This window comes from Punica granatum, chromosome 1 (assembly GCF_007655135.1).
Source record: "Punica granatum isolate Tunisia-2019 chromosome 1, ASM765513v2, whole genome shotgun sequence".
NCBI lineage: Eukaryota > Viridiplantae > Streptophyta > Magnoliopsida > Myrtales > Lythraceae > Punica > Punica granatum.
The window spans coordinates 11,898,998-11,922,798 of NC_045127.1; the positions used below are offsets into that span (position 1 = coordinate 11,898,998).

The 23,801-nt window shown below is 35.3% G+C and overlaps 2 protein-coding genes across 8 annotated transcripts; one reads left to right on the forward strand and one right to left on the reverse strand.

Annotated features, from left to right (window-relative positions):
- Positions 1-12,287: 12,287 nt before the first annotated feature.
- Positions 12,288-20,312, forward strand: LOC116209140 (calmodulin-binding transcription activator 5-like). Of its 7 annotated transcripts, none has more exons than XM_031542725.1 (14): positions 12,288-12,606; positions 12,908-13,173; positions 13,620-13,694; positions 14,076-14,191; positions 14,368-14,456; positions 14,569-14,614; positions 14,947-15,085; positions 15,249-15,365; positions 15,456-15,499; positions 15,879-16,229; positions 17,082-17,782; positions 18,160-18,724; positions 19,079-19,384; positions 20,005-20,312. In XM_031542725.1, exons 3-14 carry the CDS (start codon positions 13,640-13,642, stop codon positions 20,050-20,052), a joined length of 2,577 nt encoding a protein of 858 aa, XP_031398585.1. In that variant the 5' UTR covers positions 12,288-12,606; positions 12,908-13,173; positions 13,620-13,639; the 3' UTR covers positions 20,053-20,312. The 7 variants fall into 7 exon arrangements, with proteins under 7 accessions (XP_031398585.1, XP_031398558.1, XP_031398564.1 ...); XM_031542717.1 differs by having other exon boundaries at positions 12,289-12,606; positions 13,620-13,745; XM_031542698.1 differs by lacking the exon at positions 12,908-13,173 and having other exon boundaries at positions 13,620-13,745.
- Positions 20,313-20,500: 188 nt separating this feature from the next.
- On the reverse strand, positions 20,501-22,024 carry LOC116209178 (GTP-binding protein SAR2-like). Its single transcript, XM_031542744.1, has 3 exons — positions 21,772-22,024; positions 21,544-21,675; positions 20,501-21,087 (listed from the first exon to the last, which is right to left on the reverse strand). The coding sequence occupies exons 1-3, from the start codon at positions 21,898-21,900 to the stop codon at positions 20,767-20,769; spliced, it is 582 nt and encodes a 193-aa protein (XP_031398604.1). The 5' UTR covers positions 21,901-22,024; the 3' UTR covers positions 20,501-20,766.
- Positions 22,025-23,801: the final 1,777 nt, after the last annotated feature.

A 23,801-nucleotide genomic window follows, 5' to 3' on the forward strand; every position in this document is an offset into this window, starting at 1 on the left:
ATTTTACCATCAAGCCAGCCCTTTTGCTTTTGTCTTGGAAATTTTTTTCCTTGATCATTGATATAATAGAAGAGTAAAACTATAATAACTTGACATTTGTCCCATATACAAGAGTCCCAGTTTGTTTTAATAATTACTCGGAGACATCTACGTGTGATATGTATTTATACCACTCTTTTTGTTGACATGGCATATAATATTGTGTTTAGTGGTTTTTTAAAAATTATGTCAAAATTTTTTATTTTAAAATGTAATAGCATGTGCTTTCGTCTGATAATAAAGATGTTTTAGATTTGAAATTATTGTGAAACTACTTTTGCTCATTTATTTGTAAAATAAATTGGATAGAAACTTATTAACTTGGAAAACATACATCAAAAGTTTGCACATCAGAAAGGATTTGACTATGCTCTATACTTGCCGCTTATGAGGATCCTGCACATCAAAAAGAATAATGTCGCTCAAATATTCGATCTAACGTAATCCTAGGGAATCAGTGGTATTAAAGGTATAAGTTCTGAGGATGTGTGACGGAATGCAGAGGCTTGAGCATGTTGTCCAAGAGAGGCGTGAAATAAAAATGATAAAAAAAAGTAAGGGAAATTAATTAGAGGAAAAGACAGAGAAAGAATAATCATATCAATAATATAAATTATTAAATGAAATAATAAAAATACTAAAGCGTGACTGCCTCTTTAGAACAAAACACATGTAACCACGTGTTACTCGGGCGCTGCATTGTTCAGTTTTTAGTTAATATATAAAATAAAATATTTGCTGATTTTTCACAAAAAAAAATATTTGATCAAGCACGCGTATGAGCGAGCTAGATTTATTGAAATAAAGAGATCATTGGCTATCACTATTAGAAACATTGAATTATAATATTACTATTCCACTTATCCGTGCATTCCATGGGCTTTTATATTTATGAATTTTAATTAATATTTTATGTAACATAAATTTAGAAATATAATACATTGATAGCTTAGCAAGTTTATTTCATTGTGAGACTATTTAAATTTTCAAGAAATGAAAACTTGAGAAAATGTAAAATTATTTAGTAATAAGATTTATTTATATATTAATAAGGAACGTGAATAAGAGATCAATCACGAGTTGAGGAATTGTTTTTGGAATCTCCTTATCGTTCGGATTGGAGGCTTTTGAAAATTTCTCATCGCTCCAATGGGAGGCTCTCGCGAGAGTACTTTTAATTACTATATATATATATATATATATTAGGATAGGTTATGTATCTGAGAAAAAGAAAAGAATAATAATAGGAGGTTGATGTGAGATTGAAATTGTATCCTATAAGAAATTTCGCCTAATACTCTATCTACTTTATAAAATTTGATGGTTAATATGTAATTTAATTGATCATATATAGATTTTATTAAATTATATCACATTAGCATTAACAAATAACTCAAACAAGCTTCACTATATTTTTTTCATAATATAATTAATGTATATGCAAATTAAAAGATCACTTGAGCATAAAGAGAACATCAGTAGCCACTTTACACATTCATCAAAATAGCCCAAATTCGAAAAATAAAAACATAACAACAATAACGAAGAGCACATTGCTTCCGTCTCATTAATGTTACCCAGAAAGTATTCGAGTAGAAAAATTCAGAAGTTCACAACTAAAAAAATCAAGAGAGTAAATCCTAACCTCATCACATTATAATTGTCCAGAATTTCGTATTTTCTTTGATATAAATATTTTTTGGGGATCTAACAACAATAGTCCGTGATTACGAAAACTATTTCTTCTTAGCATGTCCTTCGCACTTTTCAAGTCCGTGATTCAGAAAAAATCTATCATCTTCTAATAATAATAAAGATTATACACATACTATATAGGAACTTCGGACTTACTTGAATTAAAGACTTTTGGGTTTTTATCAATTTTTATTGGCTTGTTTGGTTTCATAGTAAGATTTTAAAATTATACTTTAACTTAATTCTATCAACAACAAAACAAAATAACTTATACAAAATCAAAGGGTGGATCCCATTTATATTACTCTTTTTTCACAACAAAATAAAATAATTCATACAAAATTAAAGAATGAACTCCATTTATATCACTTTTTTTCAAAATTAAAATTTAATTGTAAAATTCTATTTTGAAATCAAACATAGCATATACTTCCATGGGAGTAATAGACTTTAGAAGTTGCATTAATGAGTTTACGCCTTTCTTATTAAGCTATGGAACATTTAAAACTTAATCAATGATGTGACTCAACCTAATAGTGCCATTTGTCGTTGCCTTATAGATTTAGACTCTGAAAAGTCATTCCATCAAAACCCAGACTTATCCTTGGTGGAATCAACTCATGCATTTAGCCAGTTTATAGATTGTATACAGATGATAATTTTGTCAAGCATAATAATCAATAAATAACAAAAAAAAACAATATCAATCAATAATAATAGTAATACTAGTAGTAGTTTTGCAAGCGTTTTATTAGTTCAGCTGTTCCGCAACATCATTGGGACTTCCATATCCCATCTTTGTATTTTTTAATTTTCTTTTTAGATAATCAGGCCTAGCCTGTCAGAATTAATGAAAAAAAAATTTAATCACGAATAGATAATATTAAGAGAAGGCTATTGTAATTTGTAACCTTTTCTCTTCGCACTTGTCGTATGTTATATATTTTCTTGACAACTTGTGCAGATATAATATTTTTCCCCCTCTGGGCTAGAATTCTTCGACTCTATATGCTACTAATCATCGATCTGGTAACATCGATGTCTTCTCTATTTAATTTGACTCACTCTGATTAAATACAATGTTTAGTTACTATTTATGCTCTATATCAGATGATGGTTACTTCCTTAATTGTCACGGTTGAGCAATAATCAGGAGCCTTTAGGAGGGGTATCATGCGAGCCCATATCGTACATGAGGAACAAAGTTAATTTGTAGGAGATAGCAACTGCCTAGCTAGCTAGTTCGAAACTTCATCGGATTAGATGCAATGACAAGAGGTAAGTGCTCGTATTCAAGGTTGACACTTAACATGAGCAGAGCATGTAACCTAACTAGAAGTTGCATCCATTAAAGAGATTGTGACCGAACAATTTTGCTCATGATGAAGATTGACGCATCAGCCATGAAGCACGTCCTCCGGATATGATCTCAGAAGACTGGTTCTCCCTAGATTAATTCATGGAAGGCCAATCTTCCCTCACGTTTAACATCGTAGAAGGTTAATTAAGCCACAAATCATCGTAATAAGATCGATGTTGTAACGATCAAGTGTGACAGCTTTTAATTATTGAAATTAGATCACGAAGAAGGCATTAATGTTAACTGATCATTTAATTGGAAGTGGTCATTGTGTGCATTTTATAAATTTTTCTCCTTTAATTATAGGGAAGTTCCATCTACTTTGTTCTATCCGAAAGCATTGTTCCTATTTCTTTGTTGCCGCAAAATTTTTCAAGGTTTCTAAAACCGAATTTTCATATACAGTTGTCAATTCAACAGCCAAATTTTATATTACAAATCAGGGAGGCTTGACGCTTCTTTTAACGGAATATGCCTCTAATTAATTTTAAATTTCTTCGGAGTCATACGAGCGACACACAAAGGCCTATTCTCATGTCAATATTGAAAATTTTCACGTTTAATATAGATTACTGCAAATCGGCTTGCAACTCTTGAGTCGTGCGCTACGCCATATTCTTTTTTTCCGTGGATAATGCAATAAACATGACGTGACTCCCGAGCATCGCACAAGTGCATGGTGCGATTGCAAGCCTTGCGGAGAAAATGTGGAACGACCCAATTGCAAGCCTTATGCTTGGCATTGTCATCGCACATGAATTACCAATCAACATGTATATATATACATATATGTATATATAATATATTACTCACAAGTCGCAACAAACGAATAATTCCAGTGACAAAATTCGTTCTTTTTTCGTTTTCTATATCGGCATATTTCGGTATTTTTTAGTTCTTATGATTTTTGAATAGGGCTGATTTTTATTTTTATTTTTGATAGGTTGCGGGGGGCTGAATTACTCAATCCCGTTTCCTTCTTTCTCATTATTTAAGAAAGAAGAAACAAAATTTACGCAAGAAAGTATATAGAAAGTCAAACACGTCTCTCTCAAATGAAATTTAATACAACCCCAATTCCAATTAGATTCCCAAACTATTGTATGTGTCCAATTCTTGTTTTCACCAAAATCATGATCCCATGCATGTTTGATATTCATAAATATATTAAGTTCAACACACGTCTTAACACATGCATGCAATAAAAATCGAATGCATAAAATAATTAATATGAAACAAGGAGGCATCACATGGTCACATGTAAGAATTTGAAATCCTCCTTAGTCACAAATACGGGATTTTATCTTATCGGAAATTTGGAAATATGAAATTAAGTTCACTATTCATATAATGTAATACCAATATATAATAATTTCAAAAAATTGCAAGTTCATTACGAACATAGTGAGGGAAATTTTGGGTCCAGCGGCTGAATATTCAGTCAAACAAAATATTTTCGTACTTGAAGAATAACTTTTCATGTAATAAAAATAACATTTCAATATTGATTCATACATGCAGTTGATCAATACTTTTATATAAAGCGTTATTGTCCTTGTATAAAATGTTATAGTCGAAGTACGAAAGCATTTCGCACTGCTATTAAAAAAAAAACCATTTCAGTCATTTTACCCTTGGATATGAAAAGTCAAAGGAGTTGGGAAATAATAAACAAATAGAAGAATTAGACAGCGCACATTTGCATATTGACGTTGCTAATATTACTAATGTTATTTAAATAATCAATTGTCAAACATGATGCATTAATTAAGCCACGGAGCAGCGTAATCAGATAGACATGATAATAATCAAATGCGGCAGCTTTTAATTATTGAAATTAGCTCGCGAGGAAGGCATTAATGTCATAACAATAATTTAAGTACGTGGAAGGCTGACGATGGTCTTTGATAATCTTATCTCGTCACATAACATGAACAAGCACAAATTAAATTGCATGAAATAGAAAAGTTAGTGTTAATTACTTTGATTATTGTCATAATTATTCTTTATTAAAGAATTTTTATCGATTATTCATTGTCACGTCATTTAAGGTAGGATCATCTGAAATTTTCTCATGCTTCACAGATTTTGTAATTTGTTTTCTTCTTTTATTACAACGAATTTCATCTTTAATTACAAAGAAGGTCGGTAGACGTATTAAGAGAAAGTATTAGTGCAGTTGCATAGATACATTTTTACAGTTCTAGGCATAGTAAAAAAAGGGCAGGGCCATTTTTTTTTCGAATCAGCTAATTGGATCCGAAAACTATATATCCCTCTTCCTCCGTTGCCTCGAACTTTTCTAAGGTTTTCTAAACCGAATTTTTATAGAGCTATCGACGAAGAGCCGAATTTTTCGTAGTATAAAGTGTATATTTGATAAACATGAAGGAAATGGAATTAATAATACAAAATTGAAACAATCTCCTCTTGTTCATATCGTTGCATTTATTTCTATTTAATATATACCAAATATGACCAAAGTAGACCTTATGACGCCTTTTTCTAATTCGAGTGTACTTCTTGAAAAGCTTCCTGTCCGAACACATTATCCCCATTTCTTCGTTGCCCCCAATTTCTCTAAGGTTTCTTAAACCGAATTTAATAGAACTGTCAATTCAAGAACCGAATTTTATGTTACAAAGCTTAGATTTGACTCTTCTTTTATTGGGAGTATGGAACATACATCTAACATAATAAGCTTCTATATATTTCTTCAAAATCGAATTAGCGACAGAAAGGCCTACCGTCCTGCCATCGTTTCAATATGATTAGGTCGAATATTGATTACTGTGAGCCGGCTAACTAGAGATAGTTGCAACCCTTGATTCGCGCCATACATCGTATTCTTTTTATTGCGGATGCTGCAACACACGTGAAACGATACGACCGAAACATAAGTGGCATGACAACAAGGGGGCTGAGAGGAAAAAGAGAGTATGGGGTTTTCTGGTCACTGACGACATAACAGGCCCTGTGGAGCACCCCGTACGGCAATATATGAGCTTAATCCCGGGGTGCAATTGGTTTCTCCTAGCCACATTACTTATAGAGGTTAACGTGATCGTTAACGTCCGATGACTCTTGAGTTTGGATTGTGCGGCGGAATGTTCCAATTGCAAGAGCAACAACGCTATTGATTACATTATGCCCTCTCGAAACCAATGCACCGAGGAGTCAGATGCTCCTTGATAACATTATGTTTTTGATAAGTATCGTAATATCGACCGTTCTAATGTCAAGGTTTGATCTTTCCCAAATATAATCTCCACGGCAGGGCATTCTGATCGGGCCACGAACTTTTGATGTCAGTAGGATCCTCCCTTTAATTAAGGCCCAGCCATGACAGGCCCAAAACCGATCTCCAATGATGGCCTCATATGAAAATGAAGCAAGCAAACGGAACACTTGCCCGGAGAAGTACGAACTATTAAACATCGAATTCTGAATTTTCATGCGGCACACTAACTAAGTGCACACCTAGTAATCTTGATTCGATTTGGTTGATACTTTTTCATGTGGAATCTCAGCCTTTAATGGAAACTCGGTCTTTGCAATCACAGACCTGCCCCGGGCTATTTTGGCAAGCACGGTATCCGTATTTAAAAAAACTTAAGAGGATGTTTAGTTTCGAAAACGTTCCTAGTATACTGACATAGACCAAACCACATGGAAAGAAAGAAAAATCAAGCAGCCGAACGATGGATTCTCGGACAATCTGCTGCAGCTACCTACTTTATCCATATCAGATGATGTCATGATGAATCGAAGCTTTGATCGTTGGATCAATCATGGGTTTAGCAAAGACCTAAATCTAGCCAATGCTTCAAATAGTATCGTCGCATACAATACCAACCAACCGTGATTCAAATGTACATTTTAACGATACAAGGGGTCTATTGTTGGAATTGAAATTGATATGTCATTGTCAATAAAATGGAAAAAGAATAAAAGACAAAGAACCGACCAAGCAAGCACTAAAAGCTCTCTCTTTTTTTTTTCTTTTTCTTTTTTGCGTGTATTTTAATATTCGAAAGTCCAACGGGTCCCAAATAATTCGGTTCGATCAACTAGACCTTAAGGATTAAAACTTCAAACTAAAGATTTTCTCTATTCATAAAGTTTGAACACAAAATTTTACTTAAGAGAATAAACTCCGATTACTTGGATCAATTTTGATTGGTTTTCTTATTTTGTCGGCAAGAGGATCTCTTCCTAAGTCTCTCTCCCATGGGAAAGGAGAACAATTAGGTAGAAAGAAGGGGTAATAGTAGGCGGCTTCTTAGGAAGGGAGTCCGCGTCCCGATCGTTCCCCCGGCCGAAATATTTTGCAAAATCAATGTTAACAGACCGATCCATGGATTTTGTTGTTGACAATTGCAAATTTTTTTTTGATGTGTATTCTTATATTTAAAAGCTCAACGAGCTCCGACCAATTTATTTCAGGTAAGTCGGCTCATTAAAGAGAATAGCTTTTCTAGCGTAAATTTTTTCCATACTCGAGACTCAACCCTGAAATTTTACTTAAAAAAATGAAATATCGAATCACTTGAACTAATCCAAATTAATATAATTGCCAAAGAAGTTTTATTAAAAGGAGAACTTTATAGAGATATTAGTAGACGTTTTTCTTCTTATATCTTATATTATATATAGAGAAAAATAGAGAGAGTCAATTGCTTTTCACCACATATCTTCAACGCCACTAATCTTAGATGATGTTTGATAAATTAAGTATTTAAAAATTAAACACATAATTAGTTAAAGAAAGAAATGTACGAGAAGAGAGTAGGAACGATAAGAAAATGTTTTATGAGGGATAAAAAATATCAATAAATGAAAAATAACTTATTTTATTAAGTTAAAATATTTTATTTGTTCATTAAGTGATTTTTGACTCAATCATTAAGTATATAAAAGCATTATCTTTCATCTTTCTCTTTCTTTCCTATTCATTTTTCCATAAAATTAATTTATAATTAATTTTTAACCAATTATTAATTAAGATGTAAACAGACACAACTTTATTTATTAACAATTTCCATTGGACTATTAAGTAATGGGACAATTGTTAAATCCGCAAACTAATTAAGATGATAATAATCACAAGATGATGAATCTGAGCACTACTGTCTAAATCCAAGGTGTCCACCTTACTAATTCTCCGATGAATGAAGAAAGTCAAAGAAAAAGCCTCTTCAATTCACATTTGAATTAGAGATGTGGTTTTTAACTCGCCAACACATTATTATTTTTCGGCCTTCCACACAACAACAATTTATCTGGTTTTCTTTATGTCAGAATTGTAACATCATGAATTCAGCAGCGGCTATCAATCTCTAAGAGTACTCACAAGTTCATACCGCAAAATATTTCCTCGTTCACAGGTAAACTCGGATGTACTGCGGCGGTCTTAATAGTAATAATACCACATGCATGTATTCAAATTGCATGGACCATTCAAAAATTGATGTTTCATTTCACATGTATGATTTGATTGATGAGGACATGTACTATATTGTCCCCCTATAATTGAGATCGATCCATCCCCCTCTAATCGTACTCGCCTGACTGAGATTCAAGTATCGGACTTCAACCTTTTGAATCCGCAGAAAAGAGGGCCATTCATATTTGGGCACTTGCAAGGATGATCTCTGGACGTATAGAGATGTGAGGAGTGGAGGACGGAGGTCGGGGAGGTTGGGTGTGTTTGGAATTTGGATGGGCAGTTTCGATGAGCAATTCATATATTGCATTTTTCCATTCTCATAATTACGATAAGGGGTATCACACTATAATAAATTATAATAAATTATAAAATTAAAATAATAAATTCTTATTACCTTATGATATTGACTTATGATATTACCGTTACATATAAGACTTTCCACATAATTAACAGTCTAGCCTAGGACAGGCGAGAGAACATGGTGGACCACTTACCACCCATTACGCTCTATCTACTTGTACTAATTTTGGGGCGAACAGTTTTGTTAAATAAAGATAGATGAAATTTGGCATCCGAGGAAAAACAAATGCAGTTTATATATACTTCGAATAAACGGTAGCGATTGAAAGAAAAGATTTTTTTTTTCTTGTCTTAATTCTGATCTAACTGCATGCTAGAAACGGGAATTCTTGTCAGATTTAATGACATTTTTGTCTATCATATTACAATTTTTGGATGCCAGAAAAATAAATATTTTCCTTAATAAATTTCGTCATGTAAAGTTAGATTTTCTAAGAAGAATGCCGTTTGATGCAGTGGCAAAAGTTTCCAACTCAGAACCATAAAATCCAGGATATAATACTTATTAATGGTGCATTCATGCCCCTTATTTAAATTCAGTAATTCTTACATAGATGATAATTTAATATCTCAGACTATACATTATCATAAAATAGTAACATCATTTTTAAATACAGAAAATCTTGAAATTTCCTACATCATCATTGTGGTAAAACATATCAATGAGATTAGAAACAAATAAATGAATAAGTATTTATTAAGCATGTTGGGAACATGTTATAATTTTCATATTTACTCCTTTTGTCTTTACTAAGATAGACTAGAGATTATTTAGTGGGTCAACTGCCTCGAACTTGATTAATCAGAATATATTAGGTTTTCGAATATTGGGATAAACAAATAAAAGATAATACGGAGACCAAGATATTACATATTTGATTCTCGTTACGAAATTACTTGTGGAGTTATTTACTTTTATTATTAGCTATTAAAATTTTATTTTATTATATTAAATTTATGGATCTCCCTTACAGTAAAAAAAATCTCAATTAATTCATTTTATTTAAGGAAAAAAAGTCACAATCTATATAGACAAATTAAAATTTCTGTCCCATACATGGACAAGAGGGCGAGAGAGCTTTTCCCCCACTCTTTTCCTTTTTTTCCTTTCAAATTTCAATTCTTAAAATTTACACTTTCTTCTAATTGTTCTTTTTTCAGTATTATTAAATTTGACACAACAAAGTAGTAGATAATCTGATCAGCTCGTCGAGATAATCGCTTCTATTGTTACTATTTGATCAGTACCCCGTGATTGTTTTTTTTAATTTCCATTTTTAAATTTTCACATTTTAATCCATTTATTAGTATATTAAATTCAATATGTTCAAGATAGCAGGTAATCCTATTGGCCCGTCGAGATAAATGATTTGATCATTATGGTCAAATCAATTATTTCTAGAAAAATTATTTTACTCGATATTTGTCTAGAAAAATCAGAAATTTAGTATCATAAATACCGTATATACAAATTATTATATATGCAACTTTTATCTTTAGATTAAGGTTGGCCATAGGAAACCTTCTTCCCCTCTTGGGAATTATTCTTCACAGATCCATAAAAACTCTAAACACATTACTTTAAAGATTTTATCACCATTAATAAATAAGTGAGTATAAAAAAATTATTTCCTTGATATTATAAATGTCTGATAATTTGACATAACTTTTGGACCCGCGGTGAAGTACGGACTTATATAATGCTTAGTAGATTTCTATTGTTATATCTTTGAGGGGCAGGTCATCAATGACATCGACGAACCTGATTCTGTCCAATAATTACGTCTACTTCCATATTGTAACTGTTCGTCTCTAAGCTAAACAGAAATCCCATTAAATAAAGATCACTAGCTCAATTATACTGAAGGAACTATTTTTTTTGTCCAAACGGTTGAGGGGTTCATTTTCATAAAATCTTTATAATATATTATTTCTTATTATAATTATTTATATAAATGCCAATTCTATCATTACGAGAAACAACAGTAATTTCTAATTATTGATTTTAGTTTTCAAAAAATTAATCTTCAATAATTTTTTGTTAAATAACACTTTGCAGCTAATCTCCGATCGATTGATATGCATCATGTATTTAAATTAACGGTTAATATAGATTTGTCACATGTATTAAGTTTAATGATCAGAATAAAAGTTTGTTTACTCTTTTTTTTTATAGAGGACTTATTATATTTTTACTTTAAATTTAATTTTTGTATTTTATTTATTTAATTAAGTCCATCGTTTTATGTCACAAATTTTTCTTCTGTAAGATCATAAGTTTTTATATATTCTATATATGATCTTTATATTTTCGATCATTATCTCGAGTTTCATAAATGCAACAAACAGTCTCAATTAGTGTGTTTGTATATTTATATAATCTTTTGTATATTAAACATATTTTTCCGTAGATACTCACCAACTTAATTAGACATTATTTAAATATTAAGTTTCATTTCATCCTTATTTCGAATATTTAATTTGTATAATTTTTTTCATCACCATAATAAGTTTATATATTACAATAATTTTAATCTTAAAATAGAAATCTGTTAGCATTCAATTAGTTGCAGTTTGGTTCATGGCAGCTGGTTGCAATTCAATCTCTGAAAAATTTGTTCGACTGCACGAACTGCCTGCAGGAATTCAATCTGCATCAATTATTTGGTGGTGGGGAAAGCAAAATGCGGTCCAGGCTTTTCGCATCAAAAGAATTCTCACCGGAGATGCAGAGGTCTACGAAGCAAAGACGAATTTGAATTGCAGAGGACTACGAACAACGTTTGGACTCTTCGATTATCATTGGATATGATACATGAAAACTGAAACTGAAAAATAAAAACTCCAATTTTTTTATATACATTTATTAACTGTTTAACTTCTCTCAATTTCTTGAATATTAATAATTTCGTACGGCATCACTTCGAATCCTAAGCTTGCGTTTGGTTTTCGATTTGAATAATGATCCAATTCAATTTGATTTTACGTAATGATTGCAAATATTGACAAATATAATAATATGTGAGGATATATATATATATATAAATGTAAAAGTAAATGGAGAAATTATTGTTAAATTTGAGAAAAAGATAAAAAAAAAAATGAATTAAGTCAAATAAGATGAATTAAGTCAAATAAGATTGTGGTTGGGAAAACAAACGGAGGCTACATTTTTTTAATGAAAATTTTATTTTATAATAAGTTGCAACAAAAACTGAGATAACTAAACGTAGAAGGACCTAACTATAACTATTAGAAACTAATGGGGTCTAAAGAAATATTAGAAGTGGCGGAGCAGAAGAACTTATCTTTGACAGAGAAGGACCAAAACTAATTGACTTCACAAAAATGTCCCGCTCGTGCGTTATACAATCTACTCCGATCAAACAACGGCTGACACCTGTTCATATTTGTACAATCATCGTTCTCTGCTTCATCTGTTCTTCCCTTTCTCTTGGCAGGAAATTCACAATTATCTTTTAGTCGGGTGCTCAAATCGCTCTCTCTCTCTCTCGCTCTCTCTCTCTGTGCTCGAAGTAGCTGAGGGTTTCCTCTTCCTTTTCCCTTTTGCCGAATAGTGACTGTGAAGTTTCTCAATTCGGAGTCGGGCTTCAGTTCTGGAAATTTTCTTGGTGGGCAATGGAGGGGACTGTTCAGGGGCAGCTTTTCGGCACGGAGATTCATGGGTTCCATACATTGCAAGGTAAAGTCCTCGATTTCTGCTACTTGGGCAGATTCTTTCAATGTTCCTGTCCCCCCTTTTTTTTTTTTTTTTTTTTCCTGAGGCAGTAGTAGTAAAAAGTTTGTTCCTTTTGATCAGTTGTTGTAGATTTATAGCTAATTATTTTAGAGGACTTATAGAACTGCTGTTAAGGCTATGGTTTTTTTTTAAAAAAAAATTTAATAGCTGGGTGAAACTTTCAGGGAATTTCTCCATTCCAACTTTTTTTAATAGCTTAGCTTCTCACGTGTAAGCTGAAAAGTTGCTTTGTTACCATTTCAAGTTCTTCAAGTCTGAAGTGGGTTCTAGGCTCTGTTTAGCCCACCGTGGTATGCGCCAATAAGACCACCGAAAGCCTTTTGTGGCACTAGTGGTACACAGAAGTCATGGGTGATCATTGGTCCGATGCTTCAGGCGAAACCAATTCCCAGGGTGTCACGGGTGGTGTGTACAGGGCCTGGGTGCATATTCACTTGCGGCATGCTGATCCACGATTACTAGCAATTCCAACTTCATGTTCTCGAGTTGCAGAGAACAATCCAAAATGAGGCAATCATCATCATTGCTTACTCTTAAGACTGTTTCTGCATTTTGTAATCCTGGTCGTTTTGGTTATATGATAGTTGAGGTACATTTATGACAGACCATTCAAATTTTTTTTTTTTTTTGCACCTGTTTGGGCTGGGATAAACTTCTGTGGTGAATGTTGATATCGAATTCATGGGTTTTATGAGAAATCTTTTAACTGACCGTGTTAGCGTAAAATTCTTCTTCTGCTTACATGTTATCAGATGTGTCTTTTGGGAAGTAGATTTTAGAAAGCAAGGTGTGATGTTGAGTGATAGCTGATTCAGGACTACGAACTTGAGGTTGTATAATTGCTGATGTAAAATGCCATCCTTCATCTGTTCTTTTTGCAGTCTCAAACTTACCTAATGGTTTTATCTATTTTTAATAATAATTTGTTCTCATGTCTTTCCTTTTCCTGTGTGCAGATTTGGATATTCGCAGTATCATGGAGGAAGCCCCAACGAGGTGGCTTCGTCCAAACGAGATTCATGCAATACTCTGTAATTACAAGTATTTCAGCATCAGCGTGAAGCCAGTAAATTTGCCGAAAAGTAGCTATTTTTTTCCTAATCTTTCCATGCAAATTGTCCGAAAGTTCATGAATATTGCATAGAATTTGCTGTCTCTCATTACTCTGCTGAGTTAAATAGAGAAATGATTCTGAAGTGCAAGTCTTTGATCATCATTAGTTTTAGACAATTGTTAATTGTACTCACCAGCTTTGTAAATTTCCCTTTGCCTTTTTCCTGTTTATGCAGTTCTTATTTGTATTTGCTGACACTTGACACAGGCTTCTCTGTTCTGTTTTTGGTGACATGAGTATATGAACTTCGGAACCTGTTGTTTGACGCTATTCAATACCCTTTCATTTGAAATAACAGGTGGAGCAATCATCCTATTCGACCGGAAGATGCTCAGGAATTTTCGAAAGGACGGCTATAACTGGAAGAAGAAAAAGGATGGAAAGACCGTCAAAGAAGCCCATGAGCATTTGAAGGTGACATCAACTATCTGTGTATATACATGCATTGACAAGTATGGCCAGCTAATCTGCGATGAGTTTTCCTCATAAATTCTATCAGATTCAGCATGCTGGTCGGAAAGTAATGAAAAATATAAACCTATCAACAATTTCCTATAATTTGACAAATTTATGTTATGTATTGCATTCAGGTTGGTACCGAAGAAAGGATACATGTGTATTATGCACATGGCCTAGATAATCCAACCTTTGTTCGTCGATGTTACTGGCTTCTCGATAAGTACGTATTTTAGCATTTATGAATGGGTTGGCTGTGACTTTTTAGTCGTAAAATTGATTGTAGTTTTGCTTTCTTACTATTGAGGTGACGAGAGCATTTCTTGCCTTTTCAGGGCATATGAGCACATAGTCCTTGTCCACTATCGTGATACACGAGAGGTTTGGTTTCTACTTGGCTCTTACCATCATCTTTTTGATAGCTAATTTAAACTCCCTTCTAGGTTGGGAAAAGGTTAACAATGAAAATGTTATATGCTTGTTCAATCTTTTTCTTTTTATAGGCAAGGCTTAAAATGTTTTTAAAGAATAATTGAAAGTGGCTTTTGATGAAAACTACAGTGATGTTCGTGATCAGTGATAGTAGAATTTCATCAGCTTATATGCGTAAAAAGCAATAGAAATCAATGATTATTAACTTATCTATACTAATAGCATCCGCGTAAGATTTGGTTGTCTAGCATTTGAGTTTCTTGCTATTCCATCTGATGCAGCAATCACAAAATTCCCCAGCAACTCCTGTAAATTCAAACTCTAGCTCAATCTCCGACCCGCCTGCTTCTTGGCCTTTATCAGAAGAATTTGATTCAGGAGCTAATCAGACTCTTTATCACTTAGAAAAACATGTCACAGGTGACGCTTTGAGAAATTTAACTATTTTTTAAATGTTAGCAAGAGTTATTTCTTGAAACCTTACATCTTATTTTCGCGCTATATGTATCCTTGCCTTTAAAGATTGATGCCATAATGTTTCTTTTGGTGATAATAATCTTCTATTTCTTTTACTTGGAAACAGTGCCTGATGATAGTTTGACATACAAGAGTCATGAGATGCAGCTTCATGAGATCAATACACTTGAATGGGATGAGCTTGTAACTGATGATTCCAACAATTTCGGTGCACCTAGAGGAGGTAATGGCTGTTAACTGGATGCTTGTTTAAGTGGTCTTAATCAATTCAATAGGAAACCTCCTAACTTTTCCTCTCTTGTACCCTTTGCAGGCAGCATTTCTCATTCTGATCAACAATATATTGCAGAACATAAGGTAAGTTTCTTACATGTTCAGAAAATTTGATTTATTACTTGAAGTTTTTGAAGTTTCTGTGCCCTTTAAATAGGTTGCCCCGAAGTAATGGTGTGATGTCTGTGGAAACTTTTTGGAACTCTCCGCTTGGTTTTTGGAAAACATTTCCAGCTTTTCCTTTTTAAGAAAATGGAAAACAAGGCAAAAAATGGATTTGTTGCATTCTAGATAAACATGGAAAATTGCTTTTATTTTCTGGAAAAAAATATGGGAAATGAGGTTTGGGAAATAAGGTTATGTAGCATTATTTTCATGCAAAAACAGAGAACTAGAAATCACATTATATTTCTGGTGTGGTAATTGCTTATTCGTAATCATTGCAACAATTTCATTTCTATAGGTAAGCTTATTGGTCGAATCTTCTCGACTTGGCGATTTAAGTGATTCTGTGACTAAGATGGGTTTTCAGGTGGAGTCAAAAAGGGATTCCGAACTGGGCACCAACAATCCCATGGAAGTCTTGGTGAACGATGGGTTGCAGAGTCAGGATAGTTTTGGAAGGTGGATGAACCGCATTATAACCGACTCTCCTGGCTCAGTTGATGATGCTTTGATTGAGTCCTCACTCTCTTTCAGTTGCTATTCATCTGGCTCCTCACAAGTTGATATTCAGCAGTCTCCTGGTCCTGGGCAAATATTTAGCATTACTGATGTTTCTCCTTCATCGGTCTTGTCGAATGAGAAGACTAAGGTACTTCTCTCTTTCACTAGTAGGTTGTGGTTTTTATTTATTTATGTGAATGCAAAAGTTCCCTTGTATCTGCAATGTAATTAGATGGTCCTAGACCATCAACGCATGATTTTTTTCGGTTACAAGGGAGCCCATGGGCCAAGTATAAAGAAATGAAAATTCTAATAACTAATAAAGGGGCACGGTAATCCTACAAAGTATTGAACCTGAAATCTCTTGGTTAGCAGGCTAGGGACTACTACACCCTGTTTGATTTGAAAATGTGAACCATCAGTGCATGATTTGAAAAATGTGAAGCATTCCTTTTCTTTCCTTCTTTGCGGGGCCCACATGTATTGTGACTGTGATTGTGTGCCCATTGATAGTAGAGTTAAACCACTTAAATGTAAAAGAATCAGTATACGTACATGCAGATGAAATTAATGGGCGCTAGTTAAATTATTATATGTTTGGGCAAATATTAAATAAATTGGACCATTGTTTCTTTCCGAGACTTCCATGTCATTGGAAACTATCTTACAAAAGGATGAGCATTTTTCTTCACATGAGGGAAGCATCATCAATGAAACCATATTCTCAATGTACAATGTCTTATGCAACTATTTTTTTAATTTTTTATGAGGGTATCGTTTGGCACCAACTTAAAAAGCAGGTAGAAGTTTTGGGGGGGGACAGCTTTTACGGATTTTGATGAAAAGTGATGAAATGTAGAGAGCGTTGATTCATTCTGTCCCCACTTGGCTTCATTCCTGAAGGAAAAGGCAGTTGCTAATTGTCTAAATTAGCCATTGTCGGCTGTTTTGAGTAACTCGTCGCTGTTCCTTATGAATATTGACACGGTCTTTCTTGCAGATTCTTGTCACTGGATTCTTCCAGGAAGGATACCTTCATCTCTCAAAGTCCAATCTTTTCTGTATCACTGGCGATGTCTGCGTTCCTGCTGAAATAATCCAAGTCGGTGTTTACCGGTGCTTACTAACTCCTCAACCCGCTGGGCTTGTCAACTTATATTTGAGCTTTGATGGGCACAAACCGATCTCTCAAGTACTAAACTTCGAGTACCGGGATCCACCACCCCATGCATCTGCAGTAGAATCTTCGAATGAGGAAAAAATAGAACAAGAGTTCCTAGTTCAGATGAGGCTCGCCAAATTACTATTGTCAACTCCTAAGTGCCTTGACATAGCCTCAAGTAAGATCTCACCGAGCACTCTAAAGGAAGGGAGGAAGTTTGCTTCCAAGACATCGAATCTGATGAAGAGCTGGGAGTATTTGATCAAATTGGTTGAGGACGAGAAAGCTTCGTTTGCTCGGGCCAAAGAAAGTTTGTTCGAGCTCATGCTGAAGAGCCGATTGAGGGAATGGTTATTGGAGAGACTCGTTGGAGGGTTTAAAAGCTCGGAACTTGACAGTCGTGGTCAAGGGGTTATTCATTTATGTGCCATTTTGGGTTACACATGGTCGGTCCAACTTTTTTCATGGTCAAGTCTTTCATTGGATTTTCGCGATAAGTTCGGGTGGACAGCTCTTCATTGGGCAGCTTATTATGGCAGGTATGTATAATTGATTATGTTTGTGACTGAAACTATAAATTTGGATTTCTGCTCGATCTACCTCAAAATTAGAAGATAAAATGCGAGATGATTTTGATCTACCCCAAAATTAGAAAAAGCTTGATTGATACCAAAGCAGTCGAGCTATTGATTCATGGGTTCAAAATTCAACTGGTTCAATAGGTCCAATCAGGTTCATAAAAGTAATTTTGCAATTATTTCAAAGATGAAATTAATGAACTTAGCATAGGAAACGTGATTGATGAAATATGAATTGATTGGACCAGTTGGTTCAATGGGTTCACTTGCATGTAAACTGAATCAAAGCCTAGAAACTGGTCTTTTGCAAGAGTTCATGAATAGGGATGTTTCATCAGGGAGAAAATGGTTGCAAGCCTATTATCTGCCGGGGCAAAGCCAAATCTGGTGACTGACCCCACTCCTGAGAACCCGGGTGGTTCCACGGCAGCCGACCTGGCATCCAGGAATGGACATGAGGGACTTGCCGCCTACCTTGCGGAGAAGGGCCTTGTCCAGCACTTCAAGGACATGTCCCTAGCAGGCAACATCAGCGGGTCCCTCTCGGACTCGTACGACGCATCAGCTTTGTCAGCCTTGGCCAATGAGAACAATAATTTGACAGAGGATGAGCTTTACTTGAAGGACACCCTCGCAGCCTACCGGACAGCTGCCGATGCGGCTGGAAGGATCCAGTCAGCATTTAGGGAGCACTCGCTGAAGATCAGGTCGAAGCATGTGCAGTTCTTGAATCCTGAGGAAGAGGCAAGGAGTATCATCGCAGCCATGAAGATTCAACATGCATTCAGGAACTACGAGGTGAAGAAACAGATGGTGGCTGCCTCCAGGATCCAGCATCGATTCCGGACGTGGAAATTGAGGAGGGAGTTCCTTAACATGCGTCGTCATGCCATTAAGATTCAGGTAATTGCCCCTCTCTCTCTCTCTCTCTATATATATATATATATATATAAGTGGAATTCTTAAGGGTTTATCCCATTGTAGAAAACAGAGCAGTTTTTCAGTTTTCCATTGTTGTCTCCATGGAAAACGAAGTAAAGCGAGAAAATACACATATTTCATGCGACATTTTTTAATGAAAAAACATGTTGTACATGGGCATTTTAACATGTTCCTTTGCTTATATTCTTTGTTTGTTGAGAAAATAAAAATTGAATAGAGTCCCCAGTAGAAAGAGCCTGACTTATAGAAACTTAATAACACTACAGAAGACTGAAACTACATGAAACTTGCTATTTGCATTTCTTCTGCTTGTAGGCCGCTTTCAGGGCCTTCCAAGCACGGCGACAGTACGTGAAAATTGTTTGGTCTGTTGGGGTGCTTGAGAAAGCAATTCTTCGGTGGCGTTTAAAGAGGAAGGGCTTCCGTGGGCTGCCCAGTGATCCGTTGGTTCCAGATCAGACTACACAACAGAGTGACACCGAAGAGGATTTCTTCCAGGTCAGCAGGAGGCAGGCTGAGGAACGGGTCGAGCAATCTGTTGTTCGTGTCCAGGCGATGTTCCGTTCGAAGAAGGCCCAAGAAGAGTACCGAAGGATGAAGTTGGCCCACGTTGAAGCTGAGGTAACTCTATCTATTTAAAACAATGTGATAATCCTCTCGTGATTTACACCCTGAATATAGGCCGAGGGTGAAACATCCCTCCATGTTGTCAAATTTTTATGTAAATGGGCGGACTTCTTCTTAACTTCTAGTATTATGCTATGAAAAAGGCCCCCAAACCTTGTCCCGGACTCTGGCTACTTCTCATCGAGGTTGGGTCCAGCCTCTTTGAAGCCTCACTGGCCCTTCTTGGCCTTGCCCACCTGGGTTTTGGCATCATCGCAGCCAAGCATGAGCCCTATGGGTTGAGCTTCTAGTCAAGAACAACCTCAGTGAGGCATTCCAGTCGAGCTTGGCCAAAGGTCTTGACAATTCAAAAGATAAAGAAGTATCGTGAATTTTTTCATGCTCATTCCTCTCTATGTATCCAAGGGATGGAAGAGATTGGTGTCCCCTCTGCAATGACTCTACATAACATATGCTGATGAGCTTTGAATAGCTCGAGCCTAGCTTGACTGGCAATTATGTTCAACTGCCTACTAGCTCAGGGGACAAATTTCACTTGGATTAGCGAATCCCATGAACATTTGCATCGCCGGCATTTGACTTACCTGAGTCAATTGATTAACTTTGTTGTGCAGCTAGAGTATGAGGAGATGTGGGATCACGATGCCAGCATGGAGAGGTAAACCTCTGCAGGGTCTCGCTGCCATTAAGTGGAATCGAGAACTTGAAGCTTGTGTTCAATAGCTTTGTACAGCTTGTAAAATCTGTTGTCTTAGAGTAAGTGCTGTCCTGAGCCTCTCATAGCCATTTTAAGATCCTGAGGGGTGTCCGGTCTTTTCAGTTGTTTATGGAACCATTCACTTCCTTGTAACGTACAAAGATCCCTAAACAGACCTCCTGGGTGTATGAATCGAATGAAAGTTTTCCCCGTATTGTCCCCGCCCTTCTCGTGCTTCATGATCGTATGTCGACCAGACCTGAGAAACTCGGGCGCTAGCTTAATCCCTGATGGAGTATGTTGTTTTCAGGCCCCTAGCCATAGAGTTGGCTCGATTCATATTGGCTCTAACTAGTCCCAGATGACAGTGGCCTCAGTATTGGATAAACCAAAAGATGGTGTTTGTGTTCGAGCTCAAACTCGGGATATGGAGATGTTTTTTTATATGAAGAAGTTGAACATTACTCTATACATAGCGAGAAGGCAAAGCTAAATTGTATCGTTGTATACTTATACAAAAAGAAGAAATTGTTCCATTGTAAATTAGAAGAGGCAAAATTGTGCGAGGAACTGGTTGAACAAATGGAGATTAGCCAGCTTAACACGAACATGAAGCTTTAACCTAATAGATGGAAGCAGCAAAATCCGTGAAATCTCTATATCCTCAATATCAGTCTCCTTACTTGATGTACTGACAGAGCCACTGGAACCCTTCTCCATATCCCATCTTCCGGACAATGCTGCACATGAAGACTTCGAGTGGGCGAACGTTGGTGCCCTCGAGGTTGACCTGGCCCTTGCCTGTGGTGGAGTCAGCCAGGCCGAGAAAGTATCGCAACTCGTTCTCTGAGGCGGCGTTCAGGATATCAATCTTGTTGCCCAGGATAAGGAATGGGACATTCGTCAACGAATCATCAGAGAGAAGGGCATCAAGCTCTTTCTTTGCCTCGGCAAATCTCTCTCTGTCACAAGAGTCGACTAAGTATACCACAGCGTGGACCTACAACATGGACATTAATCAGAAAGTGTTGCTGACGAAGAACTTGAAAGGGTATGAGAAAAAACTAGAAAGAGATGACGCAATTCAACAGAAAACAAAACAGCAAAATCAACCATCGGAAGATCGAAACAGTGATTACAAGTACTCGATATATGTCAGGACACAATTAAGGAACATCGTAAAACCTTGCTGATCAAGAAATCAACAATAACAATACAGAACAGCAACCGACTCCCCATTTACAAATCCTGGCCGAGAACACCGTTCCACTGTCTCGAAAAATTCTGGTTTTAAATGCAGAACGCGAGAGAAAGGAATGGCCAACCGGAGCCATACTGGTTCTCATCTAACCATACATGACATAAGTGACTGGTAAAGAGGGAAACGCGAGCACTTGATAGCACTCATTAAACTCAAAAAAGACTCATGAGAGCAGATTGGGAGGTGGATTATTGCCTGAGCATAGTAGTCCTTCCAGACTCTGCGAGCAATTGCGTGCCCGCCCAAATCAAAAGCTTTGAACTTTATGTTCCCAATACTCAGCTCCTCCGATGTCGGGTGTTGGGTTCGCTGATACTGCCCCAGACTCTGCGCCCCCCACCACCCAAAAATAAAAAAAAAGTCAAGAAACAAAAGTCGACTGTAAATTCAACCGAAAGTTGGACATGAGTATGAGGGCAGTACCTCGTCCGTCAGCATGCGGAGCAGAGTAGTCTTCCCGCCATTATCGAGACCCAGGAACAATATCTTAGCTTCCTTCCGCCATACAGCAAGAGACGCCAATATCCCTCTGAACCAATCAACAAGAAACATGACTGATCGATTGATGGATGTATGAATGTACGGTTTGATGGATGCGTTTCCGCTCTTTCCCTTTCTCTTCTTTCTGCCGAAACCGAAGTTCTTTCCAGAGAAGCTGGTGATGTCAGTGACGAAGGTTCTGTTGAAGGAGGAGAGCTGAGCACAGTTCGTTGTGTGAGGTGTATATATAGGGGAAGGGGGAGAGTGGAAGGGCAACCGACTCGGCGGTTTGGTGGGGCAGTTCTGGTGGGTCCCAGGTAATGGTAATAGCCGTTAAGTATGTAGGGAAGTCGACGTCGAGGGTTGCCATTGGCTGATATGCGTCATTATGAGGTGATTTGATGGAAATATTACCTAAAATAGAATATTTGGACCAAAATAGATAGATTAGTTCAAGCAGTTCGACATTTGTTTCTCTTGAATAGTTTGTGTTCGAGTATTGTGAATAGAAAAAACTTCATGCCGTGAAGTTTTACCCTTTTAATGGGCCGACTAAGTTCGAACTAAATTAGTCGATGCTCGTCAGACTTCCAGATACCATGGTATACACCGAAAAAATAGAATATTTGATAATAATGTTATATTGGTTAATTAGTGTTCTGGGATATTTCCATACGTGGTCAATATTGTGCTGATATTGACATATTATTTCTTTCCTAGTTTGGTTTAGTTATCTTATGTAATTCCTTAAAATTAGTCCATATGGCCATCACGTATTATTGGTATCTCTAATCCCTCCTACTTATTTTATATTTAAATTGCTTCATGTATTATCATCATCATATTAAGAAATATTTTGAGAGTCCGATTAGTTAGTGTTATTTTAGGATTTTACAATATCTAATTTAGATTTTGTGCCGATATTTTCATATTATTTCATTCCTAATTGGGTTGTTCCAATGCAAAGCGACCTTGAATTCCCTTGTTTCGTCGTGGCACACCCGATCCGGGGACAAGAAAAGGCTTTTCATATCATTTTCCCCACTTCATCGGCCCTTCCATCATCCCGCCTTCCTTAACTGAACCTATGCTTAGTTATCTTATGTAATTCCTTGAGTCATTTAATAATAATCATTTCCATAGCCATCACGTATTATAGGTGTCTCTACTCTCTCCTTCTCACTTACATTTACGGGGCATTTGGTTCAATGTAATCAAGGCGGGAATTTAAATTACACCTCAATTACACGTTTGGATGTAATTTGGAGTCCAGGAATTTCATTTGGGCTTTCCCAGGCCATATGAGATATCTTTTTTTAAAAATATATATTATATTTATATAAGTATATAAGTACATTAATAAATATAAGTATATTTATATAGATATAAACATAATCTAATATCTAATATCATATAAATATATATTTATATCTATACATACACAAAATAAATATTTATATTTACATTTATATTTATATATACATTAAGTATAATATTTTTATAAATACTTATAAATATTTTTATAAATATATTTGATAGATTTTTAAATAAAATATATGTATTTATATAAATATATGTACTTATATTGGATATATTTTACTTTATATATTTATATTTAAATAAATATATTTTATTTATATATATCTATATTTAAATAAATATTATTATAAAAATATTTATTTAGATATTTATATTAAATATTAATATAAACAAATAACAAATACTTATATAAAATATATTTAAAAATTAAAGAATAATAATAAAATATAATGAAGGGTATATTTGTAGACTTACTTTACATTTCCATTGATTTACTCAAGGGAAAATGACACTAGTGGTCCTAAAAATTTGTCATTTTTTGACATTGAATTCTAAAAGTTTCAATTTGGAAAATCAAGTCCTAAAACATTTGGAAAAGTGTCAGCGGTGGTCCTATCCGTCCCTCACTGTCGTCGACCCGCCAATGTGGAATT